We start from the raw sequence: 20,210 nt of genomic DNA, 5'->3' as shown, positions 1-20,210 counted from the left end.
TTTTTAATGATCGAGCTGAGTTTCCAGAGGTGAAATGACTGTCCTGGGGGATTATATGTAGGAAGCTGAAAGGTCAGGACTCCAATCCTGCTCTTCTGGTGTCAGTTTACTGTTTCTCTTAAGACAGAAATGGGGCAAATATAATATACGTATAAAAAGGAAACCATATTGTCATACCTAGAAACTTCTTCAGTACAAATAAACAAATTAATATGCAGACAAAAATGGGTAAATTTGATCATTGTTAGGATTGAGACCTTCTTCTGTAGAAAGACCTGCCAGTCACCCCGAAAGATAGAGGTAGGCATAGTGCATGAGCTGATAAGCTCACTAGCATTTGAAGTTATTCTTGCAGATGGCAGTAGATGTCCGTGTGTGAACCCTTCGCATACCTGCCAATGAGCTCTTTCCATAGGGCTCTCCCAGAACCTGGACCATGTCTGCTGAGCAGCCAGGTGATAGGCCAGGTCCTAGCCTTATCTTGGGGTTTTTCTTTGATGATTTGAAGTCTCCCCCTGAAATCAAGCCAGGTTTTTGTTTTACTTGAGATACTTGCAAATACTTTCTGTAATTTTCGAGAATGAAAACGAAGCATAGAAACATATTATTTAACGGGGTGTCTCAGAGAAGGAGCTTCGCACGGTAAAATCAGAGCCAGAGGCGACATTAGAAAATCTGTATTCTCCCTTTTAGCACACCCAGACCTAGTTGTGGCAGATGTTAGCTAGACATTGCTGCTGTTCGCAAGGAGTGATGTCCTTTTGGCTCTCTCTCCTGTCCACAGGATAAGGGACTTGAACACATGCTTCTCTTCAGTGTGTTGGAAAGCAGTAGGTATGAACTGATAGTGTGTGCACATCAACAGGAAAACACACTTTAGGAAATCTGTACAACTGGCCCAGTTCAGAGGGTGACAACTTAGAAGACATGAGTACTTGCAGCTTCTCCATCTGCTTCTTTTCCTCCCTGTTCATTAAAGAGGAAATGGTGGGAAAATGGTGTTTTCGTGTCTAGTAAAACGGAGCACCTTTTTTATGTCAAAAGATACTGAGGTCTGCTCAGCAGACACGATCCAGGTTTTGGGAGAGCCCTACGAAAAGAGCTCACTGGTAGGTATGTGAAGGGATTTACACACCGACATCTATGTCCGCCTGCAAGATCTTTCTATTCCAGGCACAGGCAAATATTCTGCAGTATTTTTTGTATCTCTTTGTCACTGTGGCTATGGGTCCATTGCCTGTCCTGATCTGCTTGCCATTCATTGTTGAATCCTGAAATATTAAATTGTTGCCTTCCTGGAATTCTTTGTGGTCAATTTTCAAATCACTCAAACATAGGGACCTTTCGGTCCACAGCTCCCGCTTTCAGCACTCAGCCTCAATGGGCCAGTTTTCAGTTCCTGAAAACCTTGAATTTTATGTGTGAGAATAACACCTGTGCTTAGCAGTTCTCATCTTCCCTCTCCCTATCCCCTACCCATAAAAGGAAACATCTTTCAGCCTTGAGATGGCAAAACAAATGTTACCTCTTTTTTATTTCTTTTTAAAAATTTTTTAATGTTTATTTTTGAGAGAGAGACAAGAGGATGAGTCGGGGAGGGGCGGAGAGAGAGGGAGACACAGAACCCACAGCGGGCTCCACGCTCTGAGCCGTCAGCACAGAGCCCGATACGGGGCTCAAACTCATGAACTGCGAGATCATGACCTGAGCTGAACTCAGACGCCCAACCAACTGAGCCACCCAGGCACCCCAGAACAAGAGTTACTTCTTTTTTTTTTTTTTTTTTTAATTTTTTTTTTTAACGTTTTTATTTTTATTTTTGAGACAGAGAGAGACAGAGCATGAACGGGGGAGGGTCAGAGAGAGAGGGAAACACAGAATCGTAAGCAGGCTCCAGGCTCTGAGCCATCAGCCCAGAGCCCCGCGTCGGGCTCGAACTCACGGACCGCGAGATCGTGACCTGGCTGAAGTCGGACGCCTAACCGACTGCGCCACCCAGGCGCCCCCAAGAGTTACTTCTTAAAGGAAAGCTTCTCTCACCTCCAAAGCTGATTTTTCTTCATAGTACATACCAGGGTTTATGATCATGTATTTCTACTATTGGTTAATGTTCGTTTTGTCTTAGTAGATTCTAGCCTTTGTAAAAATTTCCTAGGGAAGAGCCTGGTAGATTGTTGTCCTTTTCTTCTCTCTCTTTCCCTCTGTGTATGTGTGTACGTGTATGTATATATATGTATATTTATAATCCTTCACATTTTTAATTTCTAAAGAGTAGAATACATACATATTCACAGACTTTTTTCTGTAACCAGTATTTATTATGTCAGAATTTATGTAACCAGAATTTATTATGTCACTATTTTTTAATGTCACCATTTAATACAATATAAGCTCTGTTGAAATGGACTTTTTTTTTACATATCAGCAAAGGCAGAAGATAGAGCAATATATTATAGCATCTCCTTTTGGAAGAGTCAGAGTTCTTTTATGTCATTTCTCTGTGTACATGGATATAATGAAACAATTAAAAACACTGCTGTTGGATTACCAGTTTCACATACCAAAAACCAGTTACTGGATTGGATTCAGGACAAGATTGAATCCTTTCGCAAGTGTCTAAAAGTCGGGTAGATGTGGCGCTGTTTAAAGTCAGTGCTATAATCTGTAGATAAATGTTTGTAATGCCAAAATTAAATGTAAAAACCAGATGAGAATGCTCATCAGGTCGTTCAGTTGTGAATGTAACAGCTCATATATATTGCACACTTACCATTGGTTCCTCAGTCACAGTCCTAAGTGCTTTATACTCATTGTTTCCCCTAATCCTTACAGCCATTGTAGACAATAGATTTGTTCATTGTCCCGATTTTATAAACAAGGGAAATGAGTCTTCAAGACTTTAAAACGCTGTCTCAAATCCCTCAGCTGTTAATCATCAGAGCAGGGACGTGAATGCAGGTAGGCTTGCAAGAATCACATTACGTGCTTTTCCCTAAAGAGAAGGACCTATGACCTTCTTTCCAAAGGAAGCCAGTTTAGCATCGTCATTGGCAAGATGCATGTGTATTAGTACTACTCATTTTTTGTTTTGTTTTCCTGGACTTTTCAAGCACTTTCACAGGTGATTTAAGCTATGACTTTCTTAAAGGTGGTTTTATTCACCAACTCGCACATCAGAAAGTCAGAGCCTCAGAAATTTTGAGCAACCTATTTATCTTAAAAGAGCTGTGACTCTGCTTACTAGGTGAGTTAATGTTGAAGGGCACACAGAGGGATCTAAGTGAATTCCTGGGTCTGATGAAGCTACTGAAAAGGGTTCGTGTGAGACGTTCGTGGATGTGTCTTCAGAATTCAGGCAGTTACTAATGAGACTCTCATTAGACTCTCATGGCAACTTGTACAAAGGAAAGAAATTGCAATTATATATTAAGAATGATGTCACTTTGCCGCCATCTGTGTCACTCTTGACTGCATTTACTGTTACTGTTTACAGTACTCGGATGAGCAAACACCTTGACTTCAGGAGGAACCTTTACTAACTGCAAGAGACTCCAAGCAGAGAGCTGTCACTGCATTTAAAGGGTCTGTCTCTCCCTGCGGTAGCTGCCTCAAACCAGTTTCTTTGGAGATTCAGACTTAGTGAGAATCAACTATTGAAAATTGAGAGGTCATTAATACTTCACAGCCACTCAGAAAAAAGAAAAAAACAATGTGAATTTTTAACTGTTTAGATATTATATATAGTTATCTGTGTGTTATAGTGGGACATTTCAATTTTAGTAATGGTTGGACACCATTCAGCATTTATGATGTCCTTACAGTGCACTAAAATAGACCACCTTTAGGTTCATTGTCAAGACAACATCTACGGTCTGTCTTTTAATTAAGCATGTTCTGTCATGATGGTTTTTAAAGGTTCAGTACCCCCTTTAAACTGCCACTGGTCAGTTTGCTTGTATCATGTATGCTGGCCTTTTCCTTCTGAGACCAGACCCGATTTTGAGGCTTTATTTTCAAAATGCCTGTATTCAGGGTCTACCATCACAGAATACCCGTTTCCATACCTCTCTGGGAAACTTCTTTACCTGAAAGCCAGGTCCCTCTGGCATACTAAACTTATCTGAAAAGTGTCTAACAGCAGGAATTCAGTGACCAAATATGGATTCAGGTTTTGTATGTTCCCATTTTACAGTTAAGGAATATCTCCTCAACTCTGCTGTCAGAGCAGAGCCCGCTCGGATCCTCTGTCTCCCTCTCTCTCTGCCCCTCCCCTGCTCGCACATGCTCTCTCTCTCTCTCTCAAAAATAAATCAACATTTTTTTTTTTTTAAAGGAATATCTCTTTAAGTATGGAGCTATGAAAAATGCTGCCTGGATATTTCTGACAAATTGTGTGCCTACTCTTTAAAAATTAAATAGTAGTTTGAAAACAAACTGGTTACTTTTGCCAGTAATGTTTGATTGTTTGAGTTTTAGTACGCAGTTTAGAAACATGTGAGGGAAATGTGTTTAATTACTCCATTCACCTCTTTTATTTTATTTATTTAAAAAAATTTTTTTAACATTTATTTATTTTTGAGACAGAGAGAGACAGAGCATGAACAGGGGAGGGGCAGAGAGAGAGGGAGACACAGAATCTGAAACAGGCTCCAGGCTCTGAGCTGTCAGCACAGAGCCCGACGCGGGGCTCAAACTCAGGGACCGCGAGATCGTGACCTGAGCTGAAGTCGGATGCTCAACCGACCAAGCCACCTAGGCGCCCCTCACCTCTTTTAAAACATGTACAAATTTATTGAGCACAATGCTCTATTCCAGGCATTGTGGAATTCCACTGGGAATTCCACTGGGTTAAGCCCCAGTGATTAAAAAAGCAAAAGGTGAAAACCAAAACCACAAAACCACAAAACACCATAATAAAAATACCTACTATTCTTTTGGGGAAAGGCAATTAGTGTAAATAAATGATCAATTTAAATTCCAACAAATAGCCATTTTTAAAATTAAGTGGGAAATTACTACTGGGAAAATTTTTCATGTACACCTACTTAATTTTTAAATAATTATTGTGGCTACAGATACATAGAATATGATGATTTCTCATTTCATCTCCAGGTGAGAAGAGATAGGACTTCTTTGTTTTCAGCTATTTGAATTAAGAAAACTTACCATCTAGGGGTGCCTGGGTGGCTCAGTCGGTTAAGCCCACAACTTCGGCTCAGGTCATGATCTCACGGTTTGTGGGTTCAAGACCCGCGTCAGGCTCTGTGCTGACAGATCAGAGCCTGGAGCCTGCTTCAGATTCCTTCTCTACCTCTCTCTCTGCTCCTGCCCTGCTTGAAGTCTGCCTCTCTCTCAAAAATAAATAAACATTTAAAAATTTTACAAAAAATAAAAAAAGAAAGAAAACTTACCATCGAATCAACAACAAATTAAGTATACCTTTGGTTTGACTCTTTTGATGCTAAATCAAAATTCCCAGGGGCGCCTGGGTGGCGCAGTCAGTTAAGCATCCGACTTCAGCCAGGTCACGATCTCGCAGTCCCTGAGTTCGAGTCCCGCGTCAGGCTCTGGGCTGATGGCTCAGAGCCTGGAGCCTGTTTCCAATTCTGTGTCTCCCTCTCTCTCTGCCCCTCCCCCGTTCATGCTCTGTCTCTCTCTGTCCCAAAAATAAATAAAAAACGTTGAAAAAAAAAAATTAAAAAAAAAAAAACAAAACAAAATTCCCAACATTTGGTTGTCATTTCTTTCCTTCTCTTCTTCCACCTGCCATTTTGTCTCCCTCCTTCAGTCCTCCTCCCTCATCATCTTCAACAACTAGACCTCTGTTAGCTGGGTGTATTGGGCATTAAGTTGGTGGGAAACACTATTCTAAGCTCAGTACATAGGTTATGTTTGCCAACAACACAACTCCATGTAAGTACTGCTGTTCTTCTATTTCACAGATGAGGAAACCAAAACCCCAGAGGTGAACTTGGCCCAGGTTAGCGCAATTGCATGTGGGAGTAGCTTAGCTGGTGCTTTTGCACACCATGTGAGAAAACACCATGACTTACCATACAGATGGAGCCAAATGGGCTTCTCTCTACCTAGGTTTACTTGTTAACCAAAGAAAATACCTTTTTTTTTTTTTTTTTAACTTCATCAAACCTCATTTAAGCCATTTAAAAAATGAGCCTCTAACTATGTCTTACTATCAGCTGACTTCTTTTATTGAGTAATACAGTACTAAGTAGAAAAATTTAATGCTTAATCCAAACACAGTTCTTGCGTATACAGGTAAAGATAACACGAATGCCTGCAAGGTATACTATTTGGAAATAGGGGAAGACTATATTCTTTTGGGGTCATCCAAGCAATATTTAAAATAATAGGAAGCAGGAGGATGTAATAATACAAACTAGGATATATGATGATAATAGTTCTGTTGGTTGCCATTTGATAGATGAGCACTACCGAATAAATTTTAATTCAATTTACTTCTGGTTTTATATGATAGTTGCTGTGATCTAAAAGTTATTGGGAAAAAAATACTTTGTTTTTGAGAAAATTTTAAATTATGTTTCCCGGAAAAGCCTGTGTTTTTTTCACATGTAAACTAAATACAATTTTTCAACTAAATATAATTTAAATAACAGAGAATTACATAATTGCTTTGTGTATGCAGCAGTTTAAACAAAACTAAGGCTCAGAAAATATATTCTGAAAGATAAGTGAGTCTAGAAAATTTGGTTAGTGTACATGGCTGAATTTGGATAATGTAGGCACAAAAGAAACTCTATCCAGAAAATAAGCCTTAAATATTGTTAAATGTCATATCTATATACTTGATGCATCCTTTACTTTTGCTTTTATGAAAAAAGCTAGAAACTTATGGAGATTTATGAGGTGAGGTCATATTACTTGAGTTGTATAAATCGTTTATGTAATCTGAATATCCTCTTACTTCCCAGCTTTTATCATGTTTGCTGGTTACCCTCTGTGGTTGTAGGTAGCTAGTGAAAAAACATCTCCAAAACCAAGGAGATAAGGTCAGAAGGAAGCCCATTGAAGCTTCCTTCAAAAAAATAGTGGCAGACATATCTTGAAGATGTTTCTGAGATATATTATTGTCACATCTCTGCATCCTCTGGAGGCTAAATCATTTGACAGTATAAAGTCTGAACAAATATAAATTTGTCCAGAGGTTAGAAGAAAAATAGTATTGAGAATGGAGACACACTGAGCAAGCATTTCTAGTAGCTTCAGTGACCCTATTGCCTGAAATTAATTCCTTTGCATATTATTCCTTTTGCACTGTAAATTCTCCTGCTCAGTCTAATGTATTAAACCATTTTGCACTAAAGTGTCTGTGATATCCCCAATTCACTTTTCCCCCAAAGAAGGAAAAAAATGAAGAATGAGCTCCAGAAGGAAGGAAAATGGGTCCGGAAAGATTAGGTCATGGAGATCAATTTTACCTGCTAAAATTTTGCTTGGAAATTAACTTCTCCAAGGAAACTCCTCATAATCACTATATTTAACAGTGCATCCTTCCTCTTCTTCCTACATCCTTACTCTTAAACCTTTTATCCTAATCTACTTTCTTTTGTAGCATTTATCACCGCATGATAGATTATAAAATTTGAGGATATGTTTATTGCTCTTTGTTTCTGCCAGTTAAAATGTAAGCTCTGTGAGGGCAGGGATCTTTATTTCCTTCACTGATGTATCAAAAGTACCTAAGAAAATGCCTGGGGAGTAATAGGTGCTCAAATATTTGTGGCACCTCCTGGGGCTGGGGGTGGGGAGAGTAATTAAAGGGCCACCCAAAATTCCAAAAGATTTCTAAAATAAATGTAAATAAGGAATTCTAAGTATTTTAAATAATTAATTAGAATTTAGTGTAACATTTTTCAAAGAAGATGATGATTTCCTTCCAGGTACTACTGTTTAATTTATAGTTCAGCCTCCCTCCAGGGAGCATGTGGGTCTGATCACTTCAGGAAGTAAAACTTAAAAGATTAGGGAGCTTGTTTTATTAAAACAAGAGAAAGGAAAGAAGGAATGCATTGACTCATGGTTAGGGGATTTCTAGGGAAATGGCCATTCTTCTATTTTATGAAGAGGGATTGAGTATACTGCTTATACTTCATTCATTTAACTCTTGTTATAGATTGGTGAGTGTTTCCGAGAAAGTGAGTTTATTACAGAAATTTATGTCACTTGATTTACCCCATTGGAAGAGGGCACAGTGAAAACATAAATTAATTTATATTTTATTATATTATATTTAATTAAAACATATCTATATTTTATTAGAATGCCCTAAGTTAGAGGCTTCAAAATTCTTTTTTTAAATATTTTTTTTTTTAGATTTTTTAATGTTTATTTTTGAGAGAGAGACAGAGTGCAAACTGGGGAGGGGCAGAGAGAGAGAGGGAGACACAGAAACCAAAGCAGAAGTAGGCTCCAGACTCTGAGCTGTCAGCACAGAGACCAAAGCGGGGCTCGAACTCACGGGACTGCAAGATCATGACCTGAGCCGAAGTGGGACGCTTAACCGACTGAGCCACCCAGGCTCCTCTACATTTTTATTTTTTTTTTGAGAGACAGAGAGAGACAGAGCAGGAGTGGGGAAGGGGCAGAGAGAGACACACACACAGAATCGGAAGCAGGCTCCAGGCTCCAGGCTCCGAGCTGTTAGCACAGAGCCCAGCGTGGGGCCGGAACCCATGAACCGTAAGATCATGACCTGAGCCGGTAGGATGCTCAATCAAATGAGCCACCCAGTCACCTCAGAGGCTTCAGAATTCTAATCTGTTGAGCAATGCTATTTTGTAATAAAACGTCAGTGGCAAAATGAGAAAAATTAGGCTATCCGTATCCTTCAAATCAGCAATTCCGTTTCTAGGAATGTATTCTATTTTTACATAGAAATATAATCAATTAGCTACAAAGGTATGCATCAAAACATTGTTTATACTTGCAAAAAATAGAAGCAATCTAAATACGTACTAAAACTTCAGTGTGCCTACACATGCAATTTTATGCAAAGTATAGAAATATATTTTTTGACATGAAGAGATATCCATCAAATACTAAGTCTAAAAAGGAGATTTTAAAGCAGTTTAATCTGGTCCGTGTTATACATACAAGTGTATTGAAACATGAACAACTCTAATATAATATTAGCAGTAGTTCTCTCGGAATAATGAAGGATTTTTAAAAAGTTTTTCCTTTCCTTATTTTATATTTTTACACAATTAAAAATTATAATGTGCAAGACACATAATGGCATTTATCAAATGGTAAGTCAGTGTTTGTACATTATATCTTCATAATTTGGGGATATTTCACTGACTTCTGGTATTAAAAACACTTACGGTTTGGAACATGTGTTTCTTTTATTTAATAGCTGTGCATGTTCAATAAAAGGAAGATTTCCACATCTTATGTACAGCTGTGTCATTTTTTGAATATGTAGATACAAGAAGCCCTATTGTCATTAATTATATATATATATAATATGTATAATAATGTGTGTATATATGTATGTGTGTATATATATATATATAATAATGTGTATATATATGTGTGTATGTGTATATATATATATATAATATTATAATGTGTGTGTATATATATAAACACAGACTCCTCAACAACTTAGAACATACTTCTGCATACTGTCTCTCTTACAGTGTAGGTGTTGGGTTATATTATTGCTCTTGTTTTTAAAAAGTGAGGGTTTAATACTCATGTGCTTTGTGTGATTGGTCCACGTTTATTCAGCTGGTGAATTCCAGGCTCTGAAAGTCAGATTTTCATACCTACCGAAATCAGGCTCTCTTGTTTCGTTTTGTCTTTTACATGGACTGTTATGCATAACTGTAAGGAAACATGTAGTATACTATGAAGAACACAGGGTACTTTTTAAGAATAGCTACATCCCACCTGGACCTAAGACATGCCACCATTTGGAGCTTTTTCCCTGAGCAGACACTGGTATTCCAACCATGAATAGCAGCTGTGATACAGATTACAGCAGCTTCCAGAGAGAGAGAGAGAGAAGGCACTGTGGCCTGCCTTGGCAGCTTTTCAAAAGGAGCTATTTGAGCTACAGTGTTTCACGTTCCCCCGATGATAGTGGCTAGTTGGTCTTGCATTCTTCTGGCAGCACACAGGGATTTAGAGGAAATTGGATCGGGAGTCAGATTGATACCCAAGCTCCACGTATTTTTGTGAATTTAGCATTGGAAAAGATATCTGCAAACTTGTCAGCTCTCTTCTACAGCTGGCAATGTTGTGAATAATAGATTTCTCCTTTGGACATGTGTTTGAGAAAATAATCCAAATCCTATCAAAATAAATGTATTTATATATGACAACTATTAAAAATGAATGAATACTCTATATATTTTGAGCTACCGCATGTAATAAGCTAAGGATCTGGTAGCAGATTTTATCAGTCCACTTGGCACCTCAAACGTGTTTAAAACGTAACTCTTGATCTTACCTCCCCTCACCCACACCCCTTCAGTCCACCTCCAACGGCCTGGCCTTTCCCAGTTTCCTGTTGGTGACAACACCCTTCCAGTTTCTCAGGCTACAACCTCGGTGTCATCTGTGTGCCCTGCCCTTCTCTCACACCCTGGATCCAATCCATCCGTAGATCATGTTGGATTTGCCTGCAGAATATATTTCATCTCGACCACTTCCTCTATTCACTGCTTCCACTCTGAATCAAGTTACCAGCCTTTCTCGCCTGGGTTTTGACAGTTGCCTCCTAGCTGGTCTCCTCACTTTGTCCTAGACCCTTCTGGTCTGGTCTCAATGCAGCAGCACGATTAAGTCCTTTAACCTATGTCAGTTTGTCTCACTGCTCGTATCACAAGGGCCAGAATTATCCGTCTCTTTCAAGTAAATGTCCACCCGGCCTCCTTGTTACCACTCTGACTCATTCTCTCATAGCTACTCTGCCCCCCACCTCTGTTCCAGGCACGCTGGGCTCTGTTCCAGTCTGCTGGTCCTCAGACACCCAGACTGCTCCTGCCTAGCCTGCCCCACCTTGCTCGTAGCTCAGTCCCAAAACTTCTTCAGACTCTTCTCAATTGCCAGTATCTCAGTGAGGCTTCCTGGCTTTTGTACTCAAGCTCCCTCCCCCTCTACCTGTCTTTATTTTTCTTTACACTACTTACCATTATATGTTACGTATTAGTTTTATTCCTGTCTGTCTCCCCTCCTAGAATGCATATGTTGCAAGAGGTCATGTATTTTTGTTTGACTTGCTAAAGGTTCTATCCCTAATCCCTGGAACAATGCCTGGTACGTATAGGGACTCAACAAATATTTGCCAACCATTTGTTGAACCAAAACTTATTTCTTGATTCTGTTTACTATCAGGTATTGCATTGGGCATTACTATATACATGTAAGTCTTGCTAAAATATGCTTAAATATGTCATTTTAATTTGAGGAGGGGAATGTGAAATAATCCCTTCTTGAGCACTAGACTTTTAGGCAAATGACATTGATTTCAACAAACTTGCCAAAAATATCCTAGTTCAGGTATAAAAGCATGGTTTATGCAATCGTTGTAACTGTGGTAGCTACTCTTTTATTTCAACATTTTTCCCGTCTCTTGTTTTTGTTTTCCAGAAAAGAGGCACAGTTAGATGAAGAAGGACAGTTTCTTGTCAGAATAATATATGATGATTCTAAAACTTACGATTTGGTTGCTGCTGCAAGCAAAGTCCTCAGTAAGTTGAATGTGACGTTCCTTCTTTGTCTAAGTTACATGTAGAAGCCCAAAGGAATACACGAACCAACATCCCATTGTATAGTTATGCAGGTTGTACACTGCACAATGGTGGAGGGAAGGCCCAGGCTACACTGAGTCCTAGTTTTCCTTTACAAGCTCTTTGGAGAATGGAGAAGCTCTCTGCACCCCCTCACAGAAAGCCATCTGTTGGGGGAGGAAAAAAAATTTTTACACTTAATGTAATAATAACTTTAGTTTTGGTGTCAACAACATAGTAATTACAAAAGGGTAGTATGCGGAAACTGTCCTCAAATCTCTCTTGCGATCATGGATTCTGTTAACTATTGGTAAAGGAAACAAGAAACTGAGGTCTATGTCAGGGAAAGCTCATACAAAGTAGACAAAATTTAAAAAGAGCTTCACGGAAGAAAAAAAGTTGTTCTCAAAGTTGTTGACACAGTGCTTAATTTACAACCAGGCTACAGTTTGGGTAGAATAAAAAGATGCTTTTTAGCTTTGCCAACTGTGAGTAGAAGAGCAAATGTCTATTGCAGAATACAAGAATTACAAAGAAAGTACAGTAAATTGTTAATAATAAAAATATTCAGCCTCATTAGTAATCAAAACTGAAAAAACTCTGAAATAAGTTTTTCATACAAATTTGGCAAGTTTTAAAAAATTAAATGTTTACTGTAGTCAAAAGTAGAGATAAAGGGGAAATTGCACACATTTTTCATCTGATGGTAAATTAACACATTGTAGAGAATAATTTTGCATCATTAGTCAAAGTCTCTTAAATAAATCTACAAACCCTTTGGGAATTTTTCATAATTATTATGTTTATTTGCATTAAGATTTATGTATGTTTTCACTTCAGGATTACTTGTATTAACAAAATTGGAAAAGTCTGCGTTTTCCATAAGAGTGGATTGATTAAATAAATTGTTGTGTTCCTGTGTTAATGAGATAGCAATTAAAATTGATGTTATAGAAAAAAAATTGAAGATTTTAGGAAATATTAATAATTGAACATTAAAGAAAGAAGAGAATATTGGGGGGCACACTATATGCAACCAACTTATTAAATATGTGTATTTACCTGAAGAAAACCATTTTTCACCATAGTATTAAGTCATGTGCATTCTTGATGATCTTCCTTCTGTACTTTGCAGAAAAAATAAGTTAATACATTAAATATCTGTTTTAAAAAGCTAGAAATTAATTTAGTAGTTTCTCGTGAAAGCTGAGAAACTGATTATTTTACATACAAGTACAAATTGACACTGCTTACCTGTCAATGTGTTGTCTTCAAAGATTTCATTGTATTGTTCAGGCCATTATTTTCTCTTGTAATCTATGTCTACTTGCACAAACATTGAGGATGTTTTGACTTTACATTACGCGCCTATTTTCATTCTTCCCACTAACAATATTCTAGCTATAATATATTTTATTGTTGTTCTCTCAAACCTATAAAATAGATCTCAATGCTGGAGAAATCCTCCAAATGTTTGGGAAGATGTTTTTTGTCTTTTGTCAAGAATCTGGTTATGACACAATCTTGCGTGTCCTGGGATCTAATGTCAGAGAATTTCTACAGGTAAGCAATTTGAGGTCCTGTAGTTAAAAGTTCTGAGTTAGGGATTCTTAAGCAGAGGCTTTAGAATACTTTTGCTCAGCCAACTAGATGAGAGTTGTCTTCCTACCAAAATGGAATCATAGTGACTTTTTCTAATTCATATAAAATTATGGTTATTGGGTAGTCTTGAATACATTTTAGCATTTTTGTTTCATATTTTTTCTTTAACTTTTGATTGCTGATCTTGAATATTCAAGTTGTAAATTAATGATCTCTGAAAATCTCAACATGGTCTGTTGTGATCTGTTTCACTGCCTCCTTTTTAATGGTTTGTATGTACTGGTAATTGTGGTTTTATGTTTTAAATGTATATAATGTGGTCTTATTTTCTCTTTTAAGGCATTCCTAGTTTGTATAGCATAATTAAATAGTACATCAGTATCTGTGAAGTTCGACCTGGGCCTAACGTTGAGGAGAAAGCACCGTGACTTTCAGGAGCTTTCAAAACAAGTGTGAGAAGCATTGCTCCCAGTTACATATTAATTAGCCTACTGTAGAAAGGAAAGTAGGAAAGCTCTTCCAAAGTTGGTTTCAGGTGAAATGAAAGAACTAATGTCCCCAGAGGCCTTTGTCTTCTATTCTTGTTTAAATTACTTTAAAATTTTTTACCAGTAAATTACACATTAGATGAGAGACTATTTTTGGATTGACCGCCCTATTTTAAGCACAGGAATTTGTAAGACCCCCTTCTTGAAATGTGTTAAGGTTGAAAATTATGTGGCTGTTTGTAAAGGATATTTCTACACCAGCTGCTGAAGGCAGCCAGATCTTGCTGGAAAATGATGTCAGTGCAATACTAGCTGAACCAAAGCCCAGTTTTGAGGGAATGTAAACTACTTTCAATCCAGCTGCATTATTGATTTAACAGCCAAAATAAGAACTTTCGTGTTTAATCAAAATGTCTGCTGTTTACATAGTGACATTTTTCTTACAAACTTAAAACAGCATTAAATCAAGATGGAAACTGGTTTGCAATCCCCTGCCATGGATTTACAGAACTACTGGTGTCAAAAAAAAAAAACAAAAAAAAAACCTGCCACTTCCAAATGAAGTCGCTGCCAGGAGATTTTTAAATTAAACTTTAAAAGGCTGTATGTAAATGAGTTATTTTAAATGGATTAAAGTTTGATATTTAAAGTTTATTGGGATTTTGGATTTTTGAATACATAATTCCATTTTTTAATACTTTTGTTGCCTTTTGGCACCTTACTAGCAAAGTTTCAATTTGTGATTCCTCTGTCTTAATTTTAACTTTTGTTCTCAGTGGCCACATCTGCATAAGGAAACAACTATCCAAAGGATCTTAACAATTTTTTTTTTAACCTTTATTCATTGACCTTTTGCTAAATTTGTAATGGCCCAGGAAGGGAGCAAGCAGCCTATTGGTGTGTTTCTCCAGGTTCTAGAACTGCACCATCCAATAGGATAGCCGCTAGCCACGTGTGCCTAATATGCATTTGAAGATCTTTTTTTTAATGTTTATTCATTTTTGAGAGAGACACACACACAGGTGTGAGCTGGGGAGAGGCAGGCAGAGAAGGAGACACAGAATCAGAAGCAGGCTCCAGGCTATGAGCTGTCAGCGCAGAGCCCAAGGCAGGGCTCAAACCCATGAACAGTGATACCATGACCTCAACCCATGAACCATGAGGTCATGACCTGAGTCAAAGTCAGACGCTTAACCCACTGGGCCTTCCAGGCGCCCCTACTACTATATTTGAAATGTGATGTGCTATGTGCAAAATACACAGGAGATTTCAAAAGCAAAAAGAATTACTAAAAGAACACAAAATAGCTGATAAATATTTCATATAAATTACATGTTAGAATGATAATATTTTGGGTATATAAAGTTATATAAAATATATCACGAACATTAATTTTGCCTGTTTCTTTTTTCTTTTTTAAACATGAAGGCTAGAATATTGAACATTACACATGTGACTAGTATTTGTGGCTTGCTTTAGTGGCTATAATTGCCTTTTGTTTCCACTGGACAGTATTATTTCAAAGAGGCCTAGGTCCCTTTTCCTCAAAGTCAGTAGGCGCTTTAGTTTACATGTCTTTAAGTTGCACATGATTTTGTCTCCCAGTGTGTGAAAATGAAGAAACTAGAAAGTTAGAATACTGTGAAGTTTTCACCAATATTACATATTTTTTATCTAATTCTTTTTTTTTCCTCTTTTTCAAATTGCATTATCTTAACAGCAAATTGAATATACTAAAATACTCCTTTTCCTAAAAGTAGGTATTTATCTTATGATTAGCCTATTTCTATAGAAATTAAATGAATATTTTTATTCTGTGTAAGTGATTATAAAATAAAGCAACTGATTTCAATAAACTTTTTTAAGATGCTATGAAATAAAGCCACTGATTTTCATAAATTGTCTTCAGATCTTCATTCACATATAAAAAATTTACATTTTTTGTTACATAAATCAACAAAACATTAGTTTTTGTAGACTTTAATCCTTCACCAAAGAGAAAGATAAACTGGGTCTCATTTTAAAGAGAGTTTAGGGACACCTGGGTGGCTCATTTGGTTGAGTGTCCGAATCTTGCTTTTGGCTTAGGTCATGATTTCACAGTTCATGGGATCGAGCTCCGTATCAGGCTGATAGCAAGGGGCCTGCTTGGGATTCTCTCTCTTGCTTGCATGTTTTCTGTCTCTCAAAATAATAAATAAACATTAAAAAATAAATGGAGTTTAAAAACTCTTCTGTCTTTTTCACCCCCTGATTTTAATCAGTAATCAAATCCTTAGAGTCTGTTTCTTAAATACTGTATTTTGAGAATTCTACCACTTTTTTTCATTTCCTCTACCCTTCTGTGGGAGCTATCATTCTCTAGAGATTGGATGGTTACCCGGCCTCCCTTCAAGACTCTTCCAATCTCTTTTCCACTCTACTGGTTTTTCTGAAATGCAAATATATCTCATTATATTATTTTCTTGCTTAAACCCTTCAATGCTTTTCAGTTACTCACTGGAAAATGTAGAAAGTACTTAAAGCAATTCAAACTACTTACATCCCCTATCCATCCTTCCTCTTCCTCTCCCCCAGCCTAGCCAAACAGAATTTCTTTTAGAATCTTTGTTTTTATCTTTCTGTCTCTATCCTCTGAGCTTTTGCACCTGCTCTTCCCTTTGTCTGGAGCACTGTTACTGATACTTTTCATCTAAATAAATCCTGTTTACCTTGCTGGTCAAACTACTTGTCCAGGAAGACACCACTCCTCTCTCCAATCTCTGGCCTCAGGGCAATTGCTGTTTCCCATGTTTTCATGTTTCTCAGACTGTATTATCATTTCCTGTTTGTTGGGCTGGAATGTAAACTTCATGGGGCCAGAGACCATGTATAATCTCTTAATGATGGTATCTCCACAGATACAGTTTGTATCTGGGAAAGAATAAATACCATTTTTGAAGATTGAAGAATGAAGGTTTGCTTGTTTCCACAAAAATTGGAAGCAAATACAGTAAGAGCTCAAGATTAATTCTTTTATTAAAGATAAAAAAAACTCGTTTTGAGGAGACTCTATAATTTTATTTAGAGATGAATTATAGTTTGAAATGTCCATCACATGTGGACAGGGCAAATTAGTGTTTACTAATTAACGTACAAGTTACGTTATTTATATCTATGGAAACTTATAAAATGATCGTCCTAATATCTCCATTTGGAATTCCCAGGCAACAGTATAATAGCTACTGGAATTACAACATGGGAAATCATTTGGCCATGCTTTAGGCTGGGCAGCTCTGACCATTCATCATGGTTCTAAAGAGGATGTCCTTGGAAGTTGTCTGTCCTCAGCCTCTCAATTGTACACATTATTAAGAATTTAACATATATTCTATTTTTGTTTTTCCTGAAATAATTTTCAGAAGTTTTTAGTACCAGGAACAGCATATAATAAGCAATCAGTAGTCTTTGTTTTTGTTTTTGTTTGGTTATTGTCAAGCTGGCTAACATACAGCGTATACAGTGTGCTCTTGGCTTCGGGATTAGATTCCCATGATTCATCGCTTACATACAACACTTAGTGCTCATCCCAACAAGTGCCCTCCTCAATGTCCATCACCCATTTTCCCCTCTCCCCCACCCCCCATCAACCCTCAGTTTGTTCTCTGTATTTAAGAGTAATAGTCTTTGAATGTTAGAATTAGTTAATTCTGAATTGTGTGTGTGTGTGTGTGTGTGTGTGTGTGTGTGTGTGTGTGTGTATTTGGCTCAAGCTATTTTATTCAGATAATCTTCTCCTTTATAGAAATATTATATTTAAGAACACACTGAATAGATATTATCTGTCTTTTAGTTCCAGAAAAATGTTTCTCATGTAAATTTTATCATTTCCTTTGATTAGTCAATTGAAACAATTTAATGATTTAAATTTAACAATTTAAACAGTTTAAATAACGAACAGATCTTATTTAAAAGGCTTTGCTACTAATATCAAATTTGTGACCCTGCTTATCTTTTGTGCCTCCAAATTAAATTTGAAAACTTTTATACCATGCTTATTTTTAATCTACCTCAAGACTTAACAAAAAACATCTAAAACTACTAAATGGCTAAGTATAGGGAATATTTATTTATTTATGTTTTTCATTTATTTTTAAATGATTATTTCTTTTTTGTGAGAGAGAGAGAGGAGAGAGAACACCAGTATGTAAGGTGGGGGGGGGGGGGGGGGGAAGCAGAGGAGAGAGGGAGTGAGAGAATCCCAAGTAGGCACTATGCTGTCAGTGCAGAACCCCACAGGAGGCTTGAAGCGGGGTTCAATCCTACAACTGTGAGACCATGACCTGAACCAAAATCAAGAGTTAGAAGCTTAACCAACTGAGCCACCCAGATGCCCCAACTGAGGAAACATTTTCAGAAGAAACTTTTTAGAAACATTACACTTCTAAACATTACATAGTTTGGTATTGTTTTTCTTTAAATCTCTTGTGAAACCATCGATTTGTGGACTAGTGATAAAAGTAGATAAACTTTGGGATTTATTATTATCCTTTAGGTGATTTAGTAAATGGAAAGAAACATGATTTATCAAAAAGAGATGAACAAAAACAGGAAGACATTTTTAATTTTGAATTGTATACATGTTATTTGAATATGTTGTCCTAAAAATAAGACCTTATATCAGCAAGTTTTTCTTCTATTCTGCCATTTTCTTATTCTTAAATTAAGAATAAAACATGTAGTTTCATGCTGCTACTGTAGTACATTTCTATTTGAAGCCTCTACTGTATTGATTAAAATACAACAGGAAATATGTAGGATTTGAAAGCTTCATTAAAAAAAAAGAAAAAAGAAAAAAATAGCTAGTAAGGAACGTCCAATTTGACAGCGTTTCCACTTAATTTATGCTCATCTTACTTCCAGTGTCCTGTTTGCATTATTGTAGATCGTATTTTTCCAAAAATCACTGCATTACTATCTCTTATGTCACATGCTCCTGTGCAATATGATTTTGTCATTCCCATCAAGAGGTGGAATTTGCCTTACCTTGAATCTGGGTTGGCTTTAGTGATTATTTGACCAATAGAACGTGGCAGTATTTTGATACTTCCTAAGCTTGTTCATAAGAAGTCTTTAAGTTTGCACCTGAGTTTCTTGGAATAGTTGCTCTTAGGATGCTCCCTCCAGGACCCCAGCAGCATGAAATGAGAAGCCCAAGCTACATGGAGAGGTCATGTGTAGGCTGTCAGCAGCGCGAGCTGAACTCCCAGCAAAGGGCCAACAACCACTGTCAGCCTTTTGAGTGATCTATCCTGGGAAAACAGCCTGGTAGAGTATTATGATGACACCATCGCCAGCTTCATCTGACTCCAACCCAAGGACTTCCTGAGTCCAGAAAATTGGCAGAACCGTGAGAGATATATTATTGTTTCAAGCCAATCAGTTTGGGGTGCTTTGACATGCAGGAATGCATAATAGGGACAGCACTCTGCGTATTGTTTGCCTCTTTATTTTTTATGTCTACATAAAAAAATTACTTTTTATTTTCATTACTACATATATGTACACTTATATACATATTAGTGGATGAGTCAAGAGCTTTGAATAGGCCATGTTTGATAAGGGTAATATATAGCCTTGGGGAATGAAACCCAAGTCAATCTTTAGCACGGCTACCAATTCATTCTCAGTGGTGTTACATTATGATTACGTACATTATATATTCTTTACCTCCCTAATAATTTTACAGAGGTAAAATGAAATTGCAATGAGCATGGAAAGCTGCCAGGGTTGATTATTGAAAAATTAATAAATTAATAAGTGAGCAATTTGCCGTCTTAGAGGTTAGCCACGATTGAAATAATGAGCTTGCTTAAATAGGCATCGGAATCTCAGTTGAATATCAAACACGTTTTCTGTTATTGTCTTCTGGAAACACCGGTTCCTTCCCTAATTTTGGTATGGTGGCAGTTTCACTCATTCATTCGGTTCATATATGTGAATGTTCCTCTACAAGCACCTCTGTTCAGGCTGCGATGGGATTTTCCTCAAATTCATGTTGGCTCAAGGTTTTGGCTTTTAAAGCACAACGTTGTGCTTTGGCCAGCCCACCAGGAGCAATCTGGGATTGATGACAGATCTAAAATTCTTCAATGTTTGTGCAAAATGCTATTTTGGGAAATCTGAGGATTTTCCTGAACAGCTGTGAAATTCTAATACTTCCCTAAATTATTTACAATATTTCTTAGACAAAAATGCACCATTCATTTTATTTTTAACTTTTGAATTTCAAAAGGAACTTTTTCTCAACATCTAAAATGCCAATTTCTTTAAACTATAATTTTAAAATTGACAAGTAAGGGAA

At 37.1% G+C, this 20,210-nt stretch overlaps 1 protein-coding gene across 2 annotated transcripts in view; it reads left to right on the top strand.

The window, feature by feature from the left end:
* GUCY1B1 (guanylate cyclase 1 soluble subunit beta 1) overlaps positions 1-20,210 on the top strand; it is a 47,493-nt gene that overhangs the window by 6,195 nt on the left and 21,088 nt on the right. For both annotated transcript variants that reach the window (XM_045464766.1, XM_045464755.1), the window contains exons 3-4: positions 11,638-11,738; positions 13,222-13,340. In XM_045464766.1, the coding sequence (XP_045320722.1) occupies positions 11,638-11,738; positions 13,222-13,340 (220 nt within the window). The remainder of the gene's footprint in view (positions 1-11,637; positions 11,739-13,221; positions 13,341-20,210) is intronic.

The sequence above is a fragment of the Leopardus geoffroyi genome, chromosome B1 (assembly GCF_018350155.1).
Source record: "Leopardus geoffroyi isolate Oge1 chromosome B1, O.geoffroyi_Oge1_pat1.0, whole genome shotgun sequence".
Taxonomy (NCBI): Eukaryota; Metazoa; Chordata; class Mammalia; order Carnivora; family Felidae; genus Leopardus; species Leopardus geoffroyi.
This window is presented reverse-complemented; position numbering and strand designations above follow the sequence as displayed.